Source organism: Falco rusticolus, chromosome 1, assembly GCF_015220075.1.
Source record: "Falco rusticolus isolate bFalRus1 chromosome 1, bFalRus1.pri, whole genome shotgun sequence".
Classification (NCBI taxonomy): domain Eukaryota; kingdom Metazoa; phylum Chordata; class Aves; order Falconiformes; family Falconidae; genus Falco; species Falco rusticolus.
Genome location: NC_051187.1, coordinates 14,297,771 through 14,311,865, shown reverse-complemented (window position 1 = coordinate 14,311,865; position 14,095 = coordinate 14,297,771). Strand labels below are relative to the sequence as shown.

Sequence of the window (14,095 nt, the reverse complement as noted above, 5' to 3'; positions counted from 1 at the left end):
GCTTACAAAAGCCTAGTTTAGATTTCGAAGGCTGCAGCAAACTCCCTTGGCCTGAAAAGAAAGCAAAGGGGAAGAGGAGAGGGATAGCTCAGCGACTCAGCAGATGTGCAGGAAGGTGGATCCCTGTGGGGGCCTTCAGGATTCATTTAAATTCCTTTCCTTTTCCAGTGCAGATCATGGGAAGCTTTGTAGATTTTTATCGGGGCTTTTAAGTCTTTCAGGGGAAAGCGTGTCTTCAAAAGAAACCTGGGACTTGCAAACAATAGCAATGCCCTCCACTGGTGGAATTTAATCTAAACTCTTTGCTGCAGCCCTACTTTCAGTGGTTTGTACAAAGGTAAAGGCATGGGCTCCCCTCAATACCACAGGATTTGCAAAACATTTTTCTAGTGTATATCATGGTTTCTCTTATTTCTACAGCATTTGGAATATAAAATTTATTCTATTATTTTCAGCTTCTGAACCTAGTATTGTTCTTTGTGAAAGAGGCAGGATACTATGGACATTGTTTTCTCAAGAGAAACCTATTTCATATCCCTGCAGGGAGGAATGTTATCTATCGAGGATGTTTTAGAGCTCCAGAAAATTTAACAGACACCTTTCCAGCCTCTTTGATACAGCCCAATTTGACGGTGGAGATGTGCTCTGAATTTTGCTCCAAGAAAGTAAGAACAGTTCTCATTTCACATCCTTTCTTCTTTTTTGTTATTTTAAATTTTAATCTACTAAGGGAATAGCAGAGATTAGTGCCTCAGAGCTTTGAATTTGTAAATGAGTTACTGAAGGACAAAACTCAGTAAATACACAGCGATGCATCTGGTCCAAACCCCCACTCTGGAATGTGGCTGGCGGGAGGGAAAGCCATCAGAGTGATGCCACTAAATACGATGCACAAAAAAACCCCAAACCATTCTAAGTGACGAGTATTGACCATAAAGAAACCAATACCATTTCCATGTCACATTCAAACCAAACCAGAGCCAGATCTGACCCCGGGCAGGTCTTGGTGGCTGAGGCTCATGGGGAGGCACACTGCCAAGGGTGGATGTAGACTGACAGCACCCAAAACATAGCTCCAGTGCCCTCTGGGGAGCTGGTCCCCAGTGAGCTCTTGGGGACCCATGTGTGGGCAGGGTAGGGAGAAGCAATTCCCAGTGCCCTCCACTCTGTGCAGCCCCTCCAAGGTGGTTCTTTTGGTCTCGGGCTCCTTGACAGCACAGCACCAAGCATTGCCGTAGCAAGCAAAAGGATGCTGAGCTATCTGCACACAATTTTTACATCAGTGTGTAACTGTGTTGGCTAGGAACGTGATACAATCTTAAATAGATTAAAAAAAAAAGCTGCCAGAGAAAAATTTTAGCAGATAAGTACACTGAAAGCAGGTGGACTTTCCTGGTACTTTTATACAAATGTGTCTCTTTCCACACCAGAAGAATTTATAACACTTTCACTATAGCCTATGTAATTTAAATCTAATTAATTTTAATTTAAAATGGAATAATTGTAGAACTTCATATTGATATATAAGACTACAAGAAAGCTATGAATATGGTCAGTTGTGTGCTTATTGGATTTTGAATAGAAGGTAAGAAGGGGCATCCTAACATTTGCTGCCTTTGTGCACACTCTTGGCCTGAAGCATCACCTTTGCTTGTTCTCCACACTTATCAAAGAGTAAGACTATGGATGTAAGAACTGAAGGAGTTTGACTTTGATGGACTTGGGTATCCTCGTGGGAGGGAATGTTTGGCCCAGGGCACACTCTTCAGTGGCTGTTGCTGCAGTTGATTCCTTTACCTTCCACCCCACCCCAATGGGCCTTATTTTTTTGTACAGAGGAGGGTTCACTGCCTGGTCAGATTTAGCCTGCAGCAACATTCAGTCTCATGCACTAAACTGAACATTCAATTACTTTGTCTTCTAGCATCACAAAATTGATTAAAACTATTCAGGCACAAACAACAAATCCTCTTAATTACTAGGTAAAGTGGGAAAGCTTTTCCCAGTCAACATATCCTCTATACCAGCTCATCAGTGTTTTAAGAATGCATCATGGAATTAACTCTATGCAGCCAATTGCAGTGAATCACCCATATACCCTATATGGTACTTTACAAATGTGCATACAAACACACTGTCACAATCCCCTATGCACATAAATGTTCAGTAAAGCAGGACTTCATCACCAATTCTTTCCAAGCTCTGCCATTAACCTATTGTTTAACGGTGGAAGAAAAGATCTTGATCTTTCTGTGTCAGTTCACCATGTTTATCACCCCTCCCAGCCTTTAGTTCTGCTAGGCACTAGGGTATTCTTTGGAAAGTGACTGTTAGAGAGTATCACCTACAAAGACTGGCAAGGTCTCCCTCCACTTAAGCAGCAGCAGTTGGATATCCACAAGTCAAATTGTTACACATTGATTTGTGCTTGAACTCTATAGATACCAAAACAAGTCCTATTATGACACCAGAAATGTTTATCCTGACTGTGGTTCCTTTTCTTTCAAAGAAAGATGGACTATTTCCTAGCTGATAGCAACATACCCAGCCCCCTGAAATCAGGAAAGCACTGTCGTTCTAATCCAGCCTGTTGTGCTGAAAGGAATTATCCCACCAATTCCTATGTATCCTGAAAAAGCTAGTGGGCTTTTAAATGGAGCTAGTTGGATGCTTAAACACATGACTAAGTCTTTTATTCTTTGGGACTTAAAAGAAAAGCTAATTGAGGCATACCATATTTATTTGTTAGTCTTGCAAATTGATTTGTGCAGCTGAAATGGAAGCTCTAGCCCTTAGAAGCATCTGAGACATGAAATTGAGGTAACAACTTCAGATGAAACCTGCTAAATACCCTTAATTATGTATTTCTTTCTTAATTAACAGGGTGATGACATGGCTTAATAGCAACCCATTATCACCCCATAACATAGATCCATGAATGTGTTTCTGTGCTAGGTCCCTTGGCCAGTAGCCATAATTTTCATTTATGCCTTTCTGTAAGCCAACCTGCATACTAAATGAGCCATCTCTACTTGAATTTATATTTTTTAATAAACAGTCCTTTTACCACTCAGCTGCTGTATGCAGTTATACATGATGATAGGAATAAAATATGGAAGAACACTTAAGACTTCAGGAGAGAACCTCAGTATCTCAATGCATCCAAAAGCCACGCCAGTAAGTTTGCACACTTGAACATTACGAACTCTAAGGTGCTCTTTCTTTGCTTTACAAAACAATATACAGAATACAGCAATCTCCTACCTTCAAAAGCAGACGTGCTATTTTGGATTCCAGAGGTAGCTACATGCTATTACTTCCCCATAAACAAGACAGTCCTGACATTTTGATCCAAATTCCACTGTAGAATTCATACAGTGTTTTTCCACAGCTTCATTTAGATATTTTGTTTGTTTGTTTGTTAAACAATAAAACAAAGATAAGTAGGCCAGAACCTCAGCTGGCACAGATAATCACAGCCTTGCTGCTTTTATTGCAGCAGTGAGACAGCAGTATTTCAAATCATGGTCACACTGGGCTTAACAGTGCACTGAGAAACTGTCCCCTGGCCTCAACAGATCACAGTGTAAAACAAGTCACAATTTTTATGCACAGGCATGATTGGCATTATGGTATTTATTCTTTGCTCTCAGCACATCTGGTCCAACAAAAACTTGAAGAACAACTTCTAGGTTTGCTGCAAAATGAACATGCCCATTTTTAAATAAACCAAACTCACCATTTTTACTTGAGAGAGAAATTTCCTTCCATGGTCAACCCCCATCTTTTCTTCCTTTTGGTAGATTGTGAGAAAATGTTTAATTGCACCAGGAGAGTTAGTACAGGTAGTTGGAAAAGGAACTTAGCAGAGTAATCAGAGTAGAACCAGATAAGTGTATTATTTTTAACATATTCATAATTATTTGGATACAATCTGGTAAAAATCACTGACTGAATCATCACATCATCTGTGCTGCTACTGGAGAACGTCCGTTTTCCTTACAGCATTTAAACTACCTGTTGAGACTCCATCTCACAAATTCTTATGTAAATAGTGCCATTGACATCATCTCTGAGTTACAGCTTGCATGATGGACACTTGAACCTATCAATGCATGCTCTAAAGCTCCATCCAGAAAAATCCTTATTCACAGACCCGCAGACTTCTCTGGCAATACACTTGTGTTTAATTGAAGCATCACAGATCTATGTGCATTGAACTTGAGGACTAGTCCTGCACTTAAAAGTTACATGGTTGCTTAAAGCCATAACCATAGTTTGGGCATACATAAATACCCAGGTGAGCAAAGTGGATGGTTTGTAGTTTTGATTAAATACTGATGGGAAGGCAAGACTGAATGATGTTACTTTGCAATCACTTTGTGCGCTGCATCAGGTAGACAGTCCAAATAATCAGCCAACCGATGACAGCGCTTTGCTGACGCTGGGGATCCTGCTGTGATTCCCAGAACTACTGTCATGCTTCTTTGGATGCATGTGTTGCCATCGCTGAAACTTTGAAACTTTCACTTGTGAAGCTCACTCCCTGTTTCCCCGCTCCTCCAGCCCCTGGCTACCCAAGCAGCAGGAAGGCTGCAGAGGCGAGGGTCAGCCCGAGTGCCCTGCCACCGACAGGCTGGGCACTGCACACCACCATTACCCTCCTCCATGTGCGGGGTGGCTGCAGAACAGCACCACAACGACCAGCGCTTCTGCAGACACAGAAGTACCGAGAAGTGCCTGCTTAGGTCTCTTCGCAAAACCTCCAGCCTTTCAGAAAAAGTCCGTTGCTTGCAGGTGCTGCTTGGTGCATGGCACAACATAAATTTTTATTCTAGGCTGCATTTGAGCACCGGGACACTTACTAATTTCTTAAACTGAGAAACACTGCTTCATTGTAAGGGGAAAATTACTGTTTGCAGGCAAAACCAGAACTGTTTCACCCTTGGATCCAATCTGTAAATAGTTTTTGACAATGTCATATCTCATTTGCTAAGCAAATGTTGGCTGTTTGGCCAGAGATGGCACATGTGTTGTATTTGACTCTTTATCAGAGGATGAACACGTGGGGAAGAGTGAGAGATAAGCTGCTCAGCAGTCCTGCCACGCACTCCCAGACTCCAAAAGACTTTCAAAAGGCAAAAAGTGTTGCTACAGAACAGGTGGAATTGAATGCTATGTGCTCAAATAACCCCTGAATAGCTTTTAGCCATTCTGTAGCTGCATCAAGCCAGTCCCTGCATGCCAGCGCACCCCGGCCACTGGGTGAGGCATCAAATACTTCAGAAACCCAAGCTCTCCCGGTAAAGAAGAAAAACTGAATTTTAGAGCCAGTTTCAGCAAGGTAGCAAGCACACTTTTCCTCTGAGCACATTAGCAACTGCAAATTTCTTCAGCAAATAATTAACACGTTTCCCTCAAACTTCTATTAATTCTCATGAACATTAGCCCAGCCTCGCTGCTCTGCCGCCACACAGCAATGCTGCTTTGCAGCCTGTTACCTGTTTGGGTAAGACTGGTACACCAAAACCTGAATTACTTCTCATCAAATCCATTCTAAATAAGTTTCTTACAGCCAAAAATTTTCCTTGGGAATTACTTCCTTGCAATTAATGCTACCTATAACTTTCCTGCAGTTGCACATTTTACACTCTGCTGAGATACCTGTCACTTGCAGTGGTCAGTCTGGATTTCCCGATGAAGTTTCCCTATCTCAAAGCAAGTTACATAAAACAAGAAGTGTCTGTGCCTGAAGACAGAGCCCAGGCGCCAGCAGAGCTAGCCCTGCATGCAGGCAGAGCTGTGCCTGCCCTTTGCTTACACCAGCGTCAGGTATGGCTGTGCTCAGGCACTGCAGGCCCCCTCTGCCTTTTCTGGAGCAGCCCTCCTTCACAGTCAGCACAGCCCCTCTGAATAGATGTGCCAAAAATTACTTGATATCATATTTCTAAATTTTTTTTTTTCAAAGATATACACAGTAGCTCTCAAATTCTACATCAGTCCTTCTACACATTTATTTCTTGCAAACTGTAAAGAAGTCACAATAAGATACATACTTTTTTTTTTTTATGGCTTGACATTTTTTCTCTCTGTTTTTAGACATGATTGCAGCAGTTAGCAGACCTAGATTTCCCTCTTCCCTTCAATTTTTTAAGTTTAAAAGCAAGTTTCCTCTCCACAAACTGGTAAAATAAAAAAAAAAAACCTAACAAATTTTAAGATCTGACTTCTCAGTTTGGGGGAATATAAATGGAAGTTTAATAGATGATCCAATTCAAAATCCTTATTTGGGGGCAAATGAGAACAACTTTTTCTACACTGATATTTTGCAGGTGGAATTTTGTACTAGGTGCTGCAGGAATATTATAAAAGTATTTTTTATGAATAATGAAAAAAACAGAATATTGTGAATTTTCAAGCTTTACGAGGTTTGTGTCTGAAAACCAGTTTTAAGAAATTGCAATATGAAAGACAGTAGTATAAGAAGCATAAGCTTTACAATGATATATCAAACACTGCTTTGATCTTGACAGTGGCCTTGCGAAGATTTATTTTTCTTTGTATAGCAGCAGCATTCCCCACAGGCTGTTAATGCCATGGCATTTACGCACTGATCTATTTTCTCTCTTTCGTAGGAGTTCCCCTTGGCAGTCATCCGAGGGCGGGAGTGCTACTGCGGCTACCCCACTGGGCGCTTCTCCTTGCACAACGGCGCAGACGGGCTGCTCTGCAATGGCATGCACAACACCAGCAGTGTTGCCGAGGGAAAATACTGCCTAGTTTACCAGACACCAGTGCAAGGTACAAGCTCCAGGCCTCATTATGCCAGGGCCAGAGCCACCAATGCTAGAAAGAGCCCTTGTGCCCTTTCTGCAGAGGGTAGAGGTGTTCCAGTTTACAGCAGTCTTAGCCACAATGGCTGGTATCACAATACAGGCAGGAATTTAGGAAACCACTCTTACCTAAATCCCCCCACCTGCAACCTCACTTTTAAATATTCATTTTTCCAGGCTCTCCTTAAGCAGCACAGCTTTCCCCTACCCTGAAAAACTTAGTTATTTTGCAGATTGAGAGAACAAGGCAGAGCCTGGGAAGGCATACCCCAAGCCATGCAGCACCCTGGGCAGCTGTGGACAAGGACCCCATGCTCTGGTTCCAGTCCTGCTCATTAAATGCACACCCAGCCCCCATGTTACACAGCCACCGAGACAGCTCTGCAGACTCTTAATTTTGCTCTACCTATCTTCCTCTAAAATATTCATCTGCATATATGTTTCAAAGCCGGAAAATAAAGCAGAGAGTAAGGCTCCAATCCACTAAACCATTTATGTGGTACTGGCAACTTTATCCATGCAATGATTTGCACTAAGTTCACCGAAATTTCTCGCAAGCTTAAAATTAAAAAAATTAAGTGCTTTTTCTGGACTGGTGCCAGGCTTCCCCACCCCCCATACCCTTTTTTCTCCCCTTCATTTCCCAGTTCAGAGGTAGACTGCAGACACCAGCACATGAGAAGATCACACAAGAAGAACGCTTGCTTTCATGAAATTGCTAGTACTTCCCACACCTGTGTGGATCAGCAGTGGCAGAGGACAGCCTTCACTGGGCTCTGCTGGCACTTCCTAGCCATGGCTTCAGCTAGAGGCTGCTTTGAAGAATGAAGAGTAATTGATAATTTATTTCCTGGCTTCTTGTTGAATTATCACAGAGGGTCAAGATTAGTTCTCATCCTATCGTTGCTTTTATTAGCACACTAAGAAATAAGGTTAGGATTTACAAAATTATGTATGGAAACCAGGTATCTAGTCCCCATGGGAGATTAACGCAATACAGGCTCATCACTGCCTTGGGCTCTTTGGAGAGGAATGGCAGCACAGAGGTTTAACTGAACACCAGCTCCTTTCAGTAGGAGGGGTTTCTCCTGCATTATAAAACTCGCAATTTCCAGGTGCAATGGCACCTTTACAGTTTCACTGAAGAGCCAACCTGCCAGGCAAATAACCGTTAGCAAACAGACATCAAAGGGCTATTATCACAACTTGCCAGCAAGTACAATAGTTTGTTGTAGCTCTATCAAAAAAGCATTTCCCAACACAAAACCAGCAAAAACCTCTTCTGAGAATAATGTCTCTGGGCCCTTATGGCTGAATTAATTTTTGGAAGTAGCTGACTCACAACTGGACTCAAATTGATATCCTATATTCATAATAGAGAGAAGAAAGAAGCAATAAACCCCGTAATCAAGAGCTGTCAGTGAAATTATTAAAAAGCCACGATACTAACAATGAAATATCTTCTGTACTCGCAGACACCCGCTGCACAGACAGGAAATTCTTAACCACCAAATCCAAAGTGTTTGTTGCTTTGTCGAGCTTTCCTGGGGCTGGGAATACATGGGCTCGCCATTTGATAGAGCATGCCACAGGATACTACACGGGAAGCTATTACTTTGATGGAGCCCTCTACAACAAAGGTATTGTATTCAGAGGGATGGGACATGCAAAGCCCTTCTGAGGCATGCATCCTTACTTGCTCTGGCACCCTTCTGCTTGGAGCCAGCAAAGGCTGTCGCTGTCAGCACTTTTGGTAAAATTTAAACACGTGCCTGGAATGAGTAGTCTCACGCAGCACAGACAGCAGTAGGGACTGCTCCAGTGCTGCACTGAGCCTGCAGTGCTACTGTCAGGCAGCTACTGACAGGCAGACAACAGCCAGGCTCTCCATTTGCAAAATTTGCATGTCATCTGCATTGGTGCTGCGGTTCACATGCACATGTGCAGGTCCCATCTAAAAGACTGGTCCAAAAGACCAGTTGACTAAAAAAAAGTTGACTAAACCTTGAGCCTCAGCACATGAAACACTAGGGTTAAATTTTTAAGTGTTACTAATTATTCTGGGAGGACATTATCCTGAAGGCTTATGATATTTAGCAAGCACCAAGCATCAGCCCTGTGAAAAAACACCCTTTTGCAGTGATGGGCTGACAAAGTCCTCCCCAGTGGAGGAAAGCCTGGGTTCCAGCACAAGCCCAGCTCAGCAGCTGGGACTCCAGTCATGGGTTTAAGTGACTGGTACTTTCACAACAGTTCTACGCCACTGTAGGGAATTATTGAGAGTGTAAAAAGGCACAGACATATGAAATCAAGTAAAAAAGCCAACAATTCTGTCTTGTAAAACAGGTTTTAAAGGAGAAAAAGATCACTGGAGAAGCAGAAGGACCATCTGTGTGAAAACACATGAAAGCGGCAAGACAGAGATTGAAATGTTTGACTCGGCGATCCTGTTGATAAGAAACCCGTACAAGTCACTGATGGCGGAGTTCAACAGGAAATACGCTGGGCACCTGGGGTACGCCACTGACCGCAACTGGAAGAGCAAAGGTAATGTGCCAACCTGGCATGGGCTAGGGGTGCTCACTGCTGCTTTGGACAGTGTTTGAAACTCATCATCTCAGGATGCTGGCAAGGGCGGAATGCACTGGGACCCCAGTGGGCACTGCAAACAAATTCAGTGGGACCCGAGTTCCACTGCAGCCAATGTCAGTCCCAAAAGCTTTCAGACCTGCTCTTTGGGAGTAGTTGTGGTTCTGCCATACATCCACCACCATGGAAAGGAGGGTAGCGCAACACCAGTGCTGTGGCCACAGACACGCAGCAACATTCCTGCCATTGTACTGTTTGGCAGAGAAAACATGTCCAGGTACAACACCCCTGTGTACAGCTCATTTGCCAAGCTATGTGAGGTGAAGATAATTTGCCCCTGCAGCATTTAATAACTGTGAGAAATCCAATTTAAGATTTGGAGGATTCAATGGAGCATGACATTTCCTGAAGGAAATTTTACAGCCCTGCACAGGTGCTACTGCACTGCAGATAAATAAGGATAATAGCAACAAGGGGACTTGAGATTCAGTGTTCCTTGAACACATGAAAAGGCCTCCAAATATACCTGCCACGCTTCATGCATTTGACTGGCAAGCTGGATGGTGTGGCTACAATTTCCCAGCTGAATACACTGCTGCATTCAGACTCTGCAGCAGAAGAGATTCAGCTTGCATTTCTCCACGTGCATGTTTTGGGCATTACTGCTGTGGCTTGGCAAACCACGCAGCACAGAGCTGGGGGAGGCTGGGGGGAATTGTCCTCTGTCACAGCACATTTCTTGGCAAAGTTCATGTATCATCTTTCAACAGCTACAACTCAAGACCTATTCATCAAAAAACAGACAAAATAGCCCTTAAAGAAAAAGAGTCTGGAGGGAATGGCTTTCCTGTACTGCAGACTACAAACTGCTACCTTTCAACCACAAATGCTCTTTGTCCAGCCCAAAAGCTTTAGCTGGGACTATCCTGACCCTCAGAAAATTAAATTGTCACAGACAGCAAATACAAATTGAAGTGTCATTAATGCCCAAGGCAAAGGTAGGAAAATAATTCAGTAAATTTTGTCCCAGTTATCCTAGCAGGTGACCTTAAATTCCTTACATGTACCAGGAACAGAAGAATCTTCCCTATTAATCTTATTTCCTTATCCAGTCTCCCCATAAGCAGACTTGTAAGCATGCAGAAAGATAGGTTGTTTGACAGATTTTGAAGTCAGGAATACCTTGGGCTGCAGCCAAGATCAGTGTCTTGATGCTGCATTTTACAAAAAATCTAATGTACTACTATAGAATTATTATATATTATTTGCCTACATACATATTAAAAGATAAGCCTATCTTTCTCAGTCTATATCTGAAATAGAGTTATAATAGGGTAGGAAAACCATGGAAGTGAAAGAATCTGCTTGAAGTTACATGGCAAAGCATTGCTTAAGCCACCATCTGAGCGGGACCTGCTGTCTTCCCTGCTCATGCCCCACCACCAGCTTTCAGTCAAGCTCTTCCTCTGGGGTGTTTCATCGTGCCCCAGCCGCACACATGCAGAGAGCTCAACTCCTGTGAACAAGGGACAGTAAAGATGCAAAGTTGGAGCTCTGCCCACCTGGCTGCTGCCATGCCCTGTCCATCCCCGAGGCTCCCTCGGCAGCAGAGTGGCACTCCCAGCCCTGTTAAGGGCCATGAAGCCTGTGCCATCCAGCTGGCTGAGGGCAGTGGGGGTTCAGTATCATCTGTCTGCAGGGCAGAAGCTGCAAAGCTGAGCTGCCATACCCCAGCAGCCGGCCATGCTGCACTTCTCCAGAGCACAGCAACATCAGGCTGTGACCAGCCATGCCAGTCTTGTTGCACAAGGTAACATTTGGGTAACTGTTGAAATGCAGCGTGGTTAACATTATCTCATTTTCCTGGTTTTCTGGTCATCTAGAGTGGCCGGATTTCGTGAACAGCTATGCATCCTGGTGGGCCTCCCACGTCCTGGACTGGCTCAAGTATGGGAAGCGCCTGCTCATCATCCACTACGAGGACCTGAAGCAGAGCCTCATCCCCAAGCTGAAGGAAATGGTGGAGTTTCTGAACATGACAGTGACAGAGGACCGACTGCTCTGCGTTGAGAACAACAGGGATGGGAATTTCAAGCGATCTGGTGCGAAGCAAAAGGATTTTGAGCCATTCACCCAGGAAATGAAAGATCTTATCAACAGATACATCCTGACAGTGGATGAAGCCCTGAGGGGAAGAAATTTCACAGGGCTGCCCAGAGAGTACGTGCCAAGATGATAGCCTGGTAGCACTCTGCTGTGTTTAAAAATAAAATATTTTTTTTCTTAAAAAAAAACAAAAACAAACCAAACCATAAAAAAAAAGACAGACCAGAGCTTTACCAGAGCTTTATAGCAGTTAAAGCAAAGACACTTGTGGAGTCTGCTGAGCATTGCAAATTCTCTCCACTCTTGGGTGTTCTTCAGGGCACTAAGTGCTCCAGAAGGCAAGCAATGAAGGATGGAAATTGGGTTATAAACCAAGGCAAAAAGCTGTTAGTGTCTACCTGTGTGTACCCCTCCCTGCACAAGCGGCTCAGAACTTCCCAGCGAAGCACCCCTGCTTCTGCAGCGGGCATCCTGACTTCTCGCCCCCACTGCCATCACAGACCTGCAGGGGTTGCTTTGGTTTTCATAGCAGCTGTGTTGTAAATGGATGTACGTAAAGGGAGAGGGAAAGAAAACAACAAAAAAAAAAGGTCTTAACACTGATCAATTTTTGTCTGAGTGTTTACGAAAATCAGTTGCTTTCTTCTTAGCATAGCCCACTAGTTTCCTTCTCCCCAGTTTGCTAGTCAGGCCACCTGCCACAGCGCTGTCAGAGATGCCAGGGCAGAAAAGCACCGGTGGGCAAAGGCACCCCGGATACCAGGCAGAGAGGCACTTCAGGACCGACCCCAGCCTTCCCTGCAGGAACAGCACAGCCTGGGGCCAACACAAGTTTCACAGGGAGGTGGGTGGCCATAGCATCCCCCCCAGAGCAAGGTGCACAGCTGGGGACCCATAGAAGAAAACAGAAATTCAGCATAGCCAGAGGTGGAAGTCCCTGGGTGTCACCAGTACCAAGCAAACCCAAGGCCTGGCCGTTGGGGTGTGGAAGAGGAGGGGCTGCTGCCCATGCCAGGGGCTCAGCACAGGTTTCTGCACCTCCATCTCTGTGCCCAGAGAGTCACAATGGGGCCAGAGAGACACTGGGGCCAAACATCACCGCGCTTGGTACACTTGGTGCTGGAAGTGGCCACGGCCAGGCAGCACTGGCATGAGCCCAGGCCATCCAGGGAGCAAGGGCAAAGGGCACAAGCCCCAGCACAAGCAGGACCCCACCTCACCTCGATCCCTGGAGGAAGACAGAGGCAATCCAACCTGAAAAAAGTTACTTATTGCTGCTCTCTGGAGCCACCCCTAGCAGCGATGCGTGTTTTACCTTTAACTCACTGCAGTTCCCTGTGGTTTGTTTCATCCCACATGCGTGGTGCAGAGGGAGCATGCTGTGGTGGGGGCAGCTGGCCTCCTGGTCCTGCCTGCAGGCAGGGGCTGCCAGAGATGGTTAAACTGCACAGCCAAAGGGGCTGCCCTGTTGCCAGATGCTTTTGTCCATGAGAAATAAAGGATTCCTTAAAAACTTGAGTGAAAATCCTAGTTTTAATAAAACAAGAAGTTTATATAAATGGAGCTGGACTTCCTCTGCGTGTGTATCATTGGTGCTTTAAAACAAATACAGGACATTGAGCACATTTTGGCCTGAATCTCTCCCTGTCTGTGCTCCACGCGCGGCTCGTCTCTGTGCTCAGGACCACCTGGCTGGTGAGGGCCTCTCATGCACCCATCTCCAGTCCCAAGTTCCTTCCCTGGCAGCAAAGGCCCCGGGGGCCACAGGTGCAGGATTGCGGTCGACTGAGCTGGCACACAAAGAAAGCTGAAATCTCATTTTGCTTACATTAAGTGGCACAGCTTGGAGAAAAGCAACTGAGTTAGGATGCTGCAAGTCCAGATAAAATTAAGTGGGAAGAATTTAAAAAAGCTACTTGCTTTAAATAACAAACCCAGTCATATTTCTAAAACAATACACACACTACACTGTACCTTGCCTTCGAATAAGCAGATCCCAGTTTTAATGAGCTGGAGCCTTCCTGTTTGCTGGGAGCATGTGTGGGCATCACAGTGTGCATGAGGACATGTGCCACAGACTCCGTGGTGCCTGCACAGCCCTTCTTGGGACACGGAAGCACAGCTCACACACACACGGCCATGTGTCCCCGCAGGAGCACGGGTTCCCAACAGCCTGGGCTGGGGATCCAGGAGTCACAGGCGCAGACACAGCCATTAGACCGCCTGCTGGGGAGAAGCCAGACACCCAGGCTTGTTCTGCCTGGGACTGCTACCTTGCAGTACCCATTAGTCTGCTTTTAATACTCTCTCCACAGGTCCCCTACTAGCCTCAAAACCAGGTAATATTGTGCTAGACAGATGTAGCAAACACCACCGATAGTATATAAATGCACATGTATACAACCACATAGGTACAGAAACAGATGCATAAAGTGGATAAATTAGGATGCTACAAAAAAGGGCTATCATCATCCTTCCTGTGACTTAGTAAAGAGCAGATTCTTTGTGAAATTAGGCATTAAAATGCTTCAATAGTCCATTTGGGTACAGTTGCTGTTGAATGTGTG

The 14,095-nt window shown here is 44.7% G+C and overlaps 1 protein-coding gene across 3 annotated transcripts in view; it reads left to right on the top strand.

Moving 5' to 3' along the window:
* The window catches only part of WSCD1 (WSC domain containing 1), a 33,152-nt gene extending 20,106 nt beyond the window's left edge, over window positions 1-13,046 (top strand). For all 3 annotated transcript variants that reach the window (XM_037411172.1, XM_037411164.1, XM_037411157.1), the window contains 5 exons: window positions 544-665; window positions 6,636-6,801; window positions 8,309-8,473; window positions 9,180-9,380; window positions 11,306-13,046. In XM_037411172.1, the coding sequence (XP_037267069.1) occupies window positions 544-665; window positions 6,636-6,801; window positions 8,309-8,473; window positions 9,180-9,380; window positions 11,306-11,658 (1,007 nt within the window). In that variant the 3' untranslated portion in view covers window positions 11,659-13,046. The remainder of the gene's footprint in view (window positions 1-543; window positions 666-6,635; window positions 6,802-8,308; window positions 8,474-9,179; window positions 9,381-11,305) is intronic.
* Window positions 13,047-14,095: the final 1,049 nt, after the last annotated feature.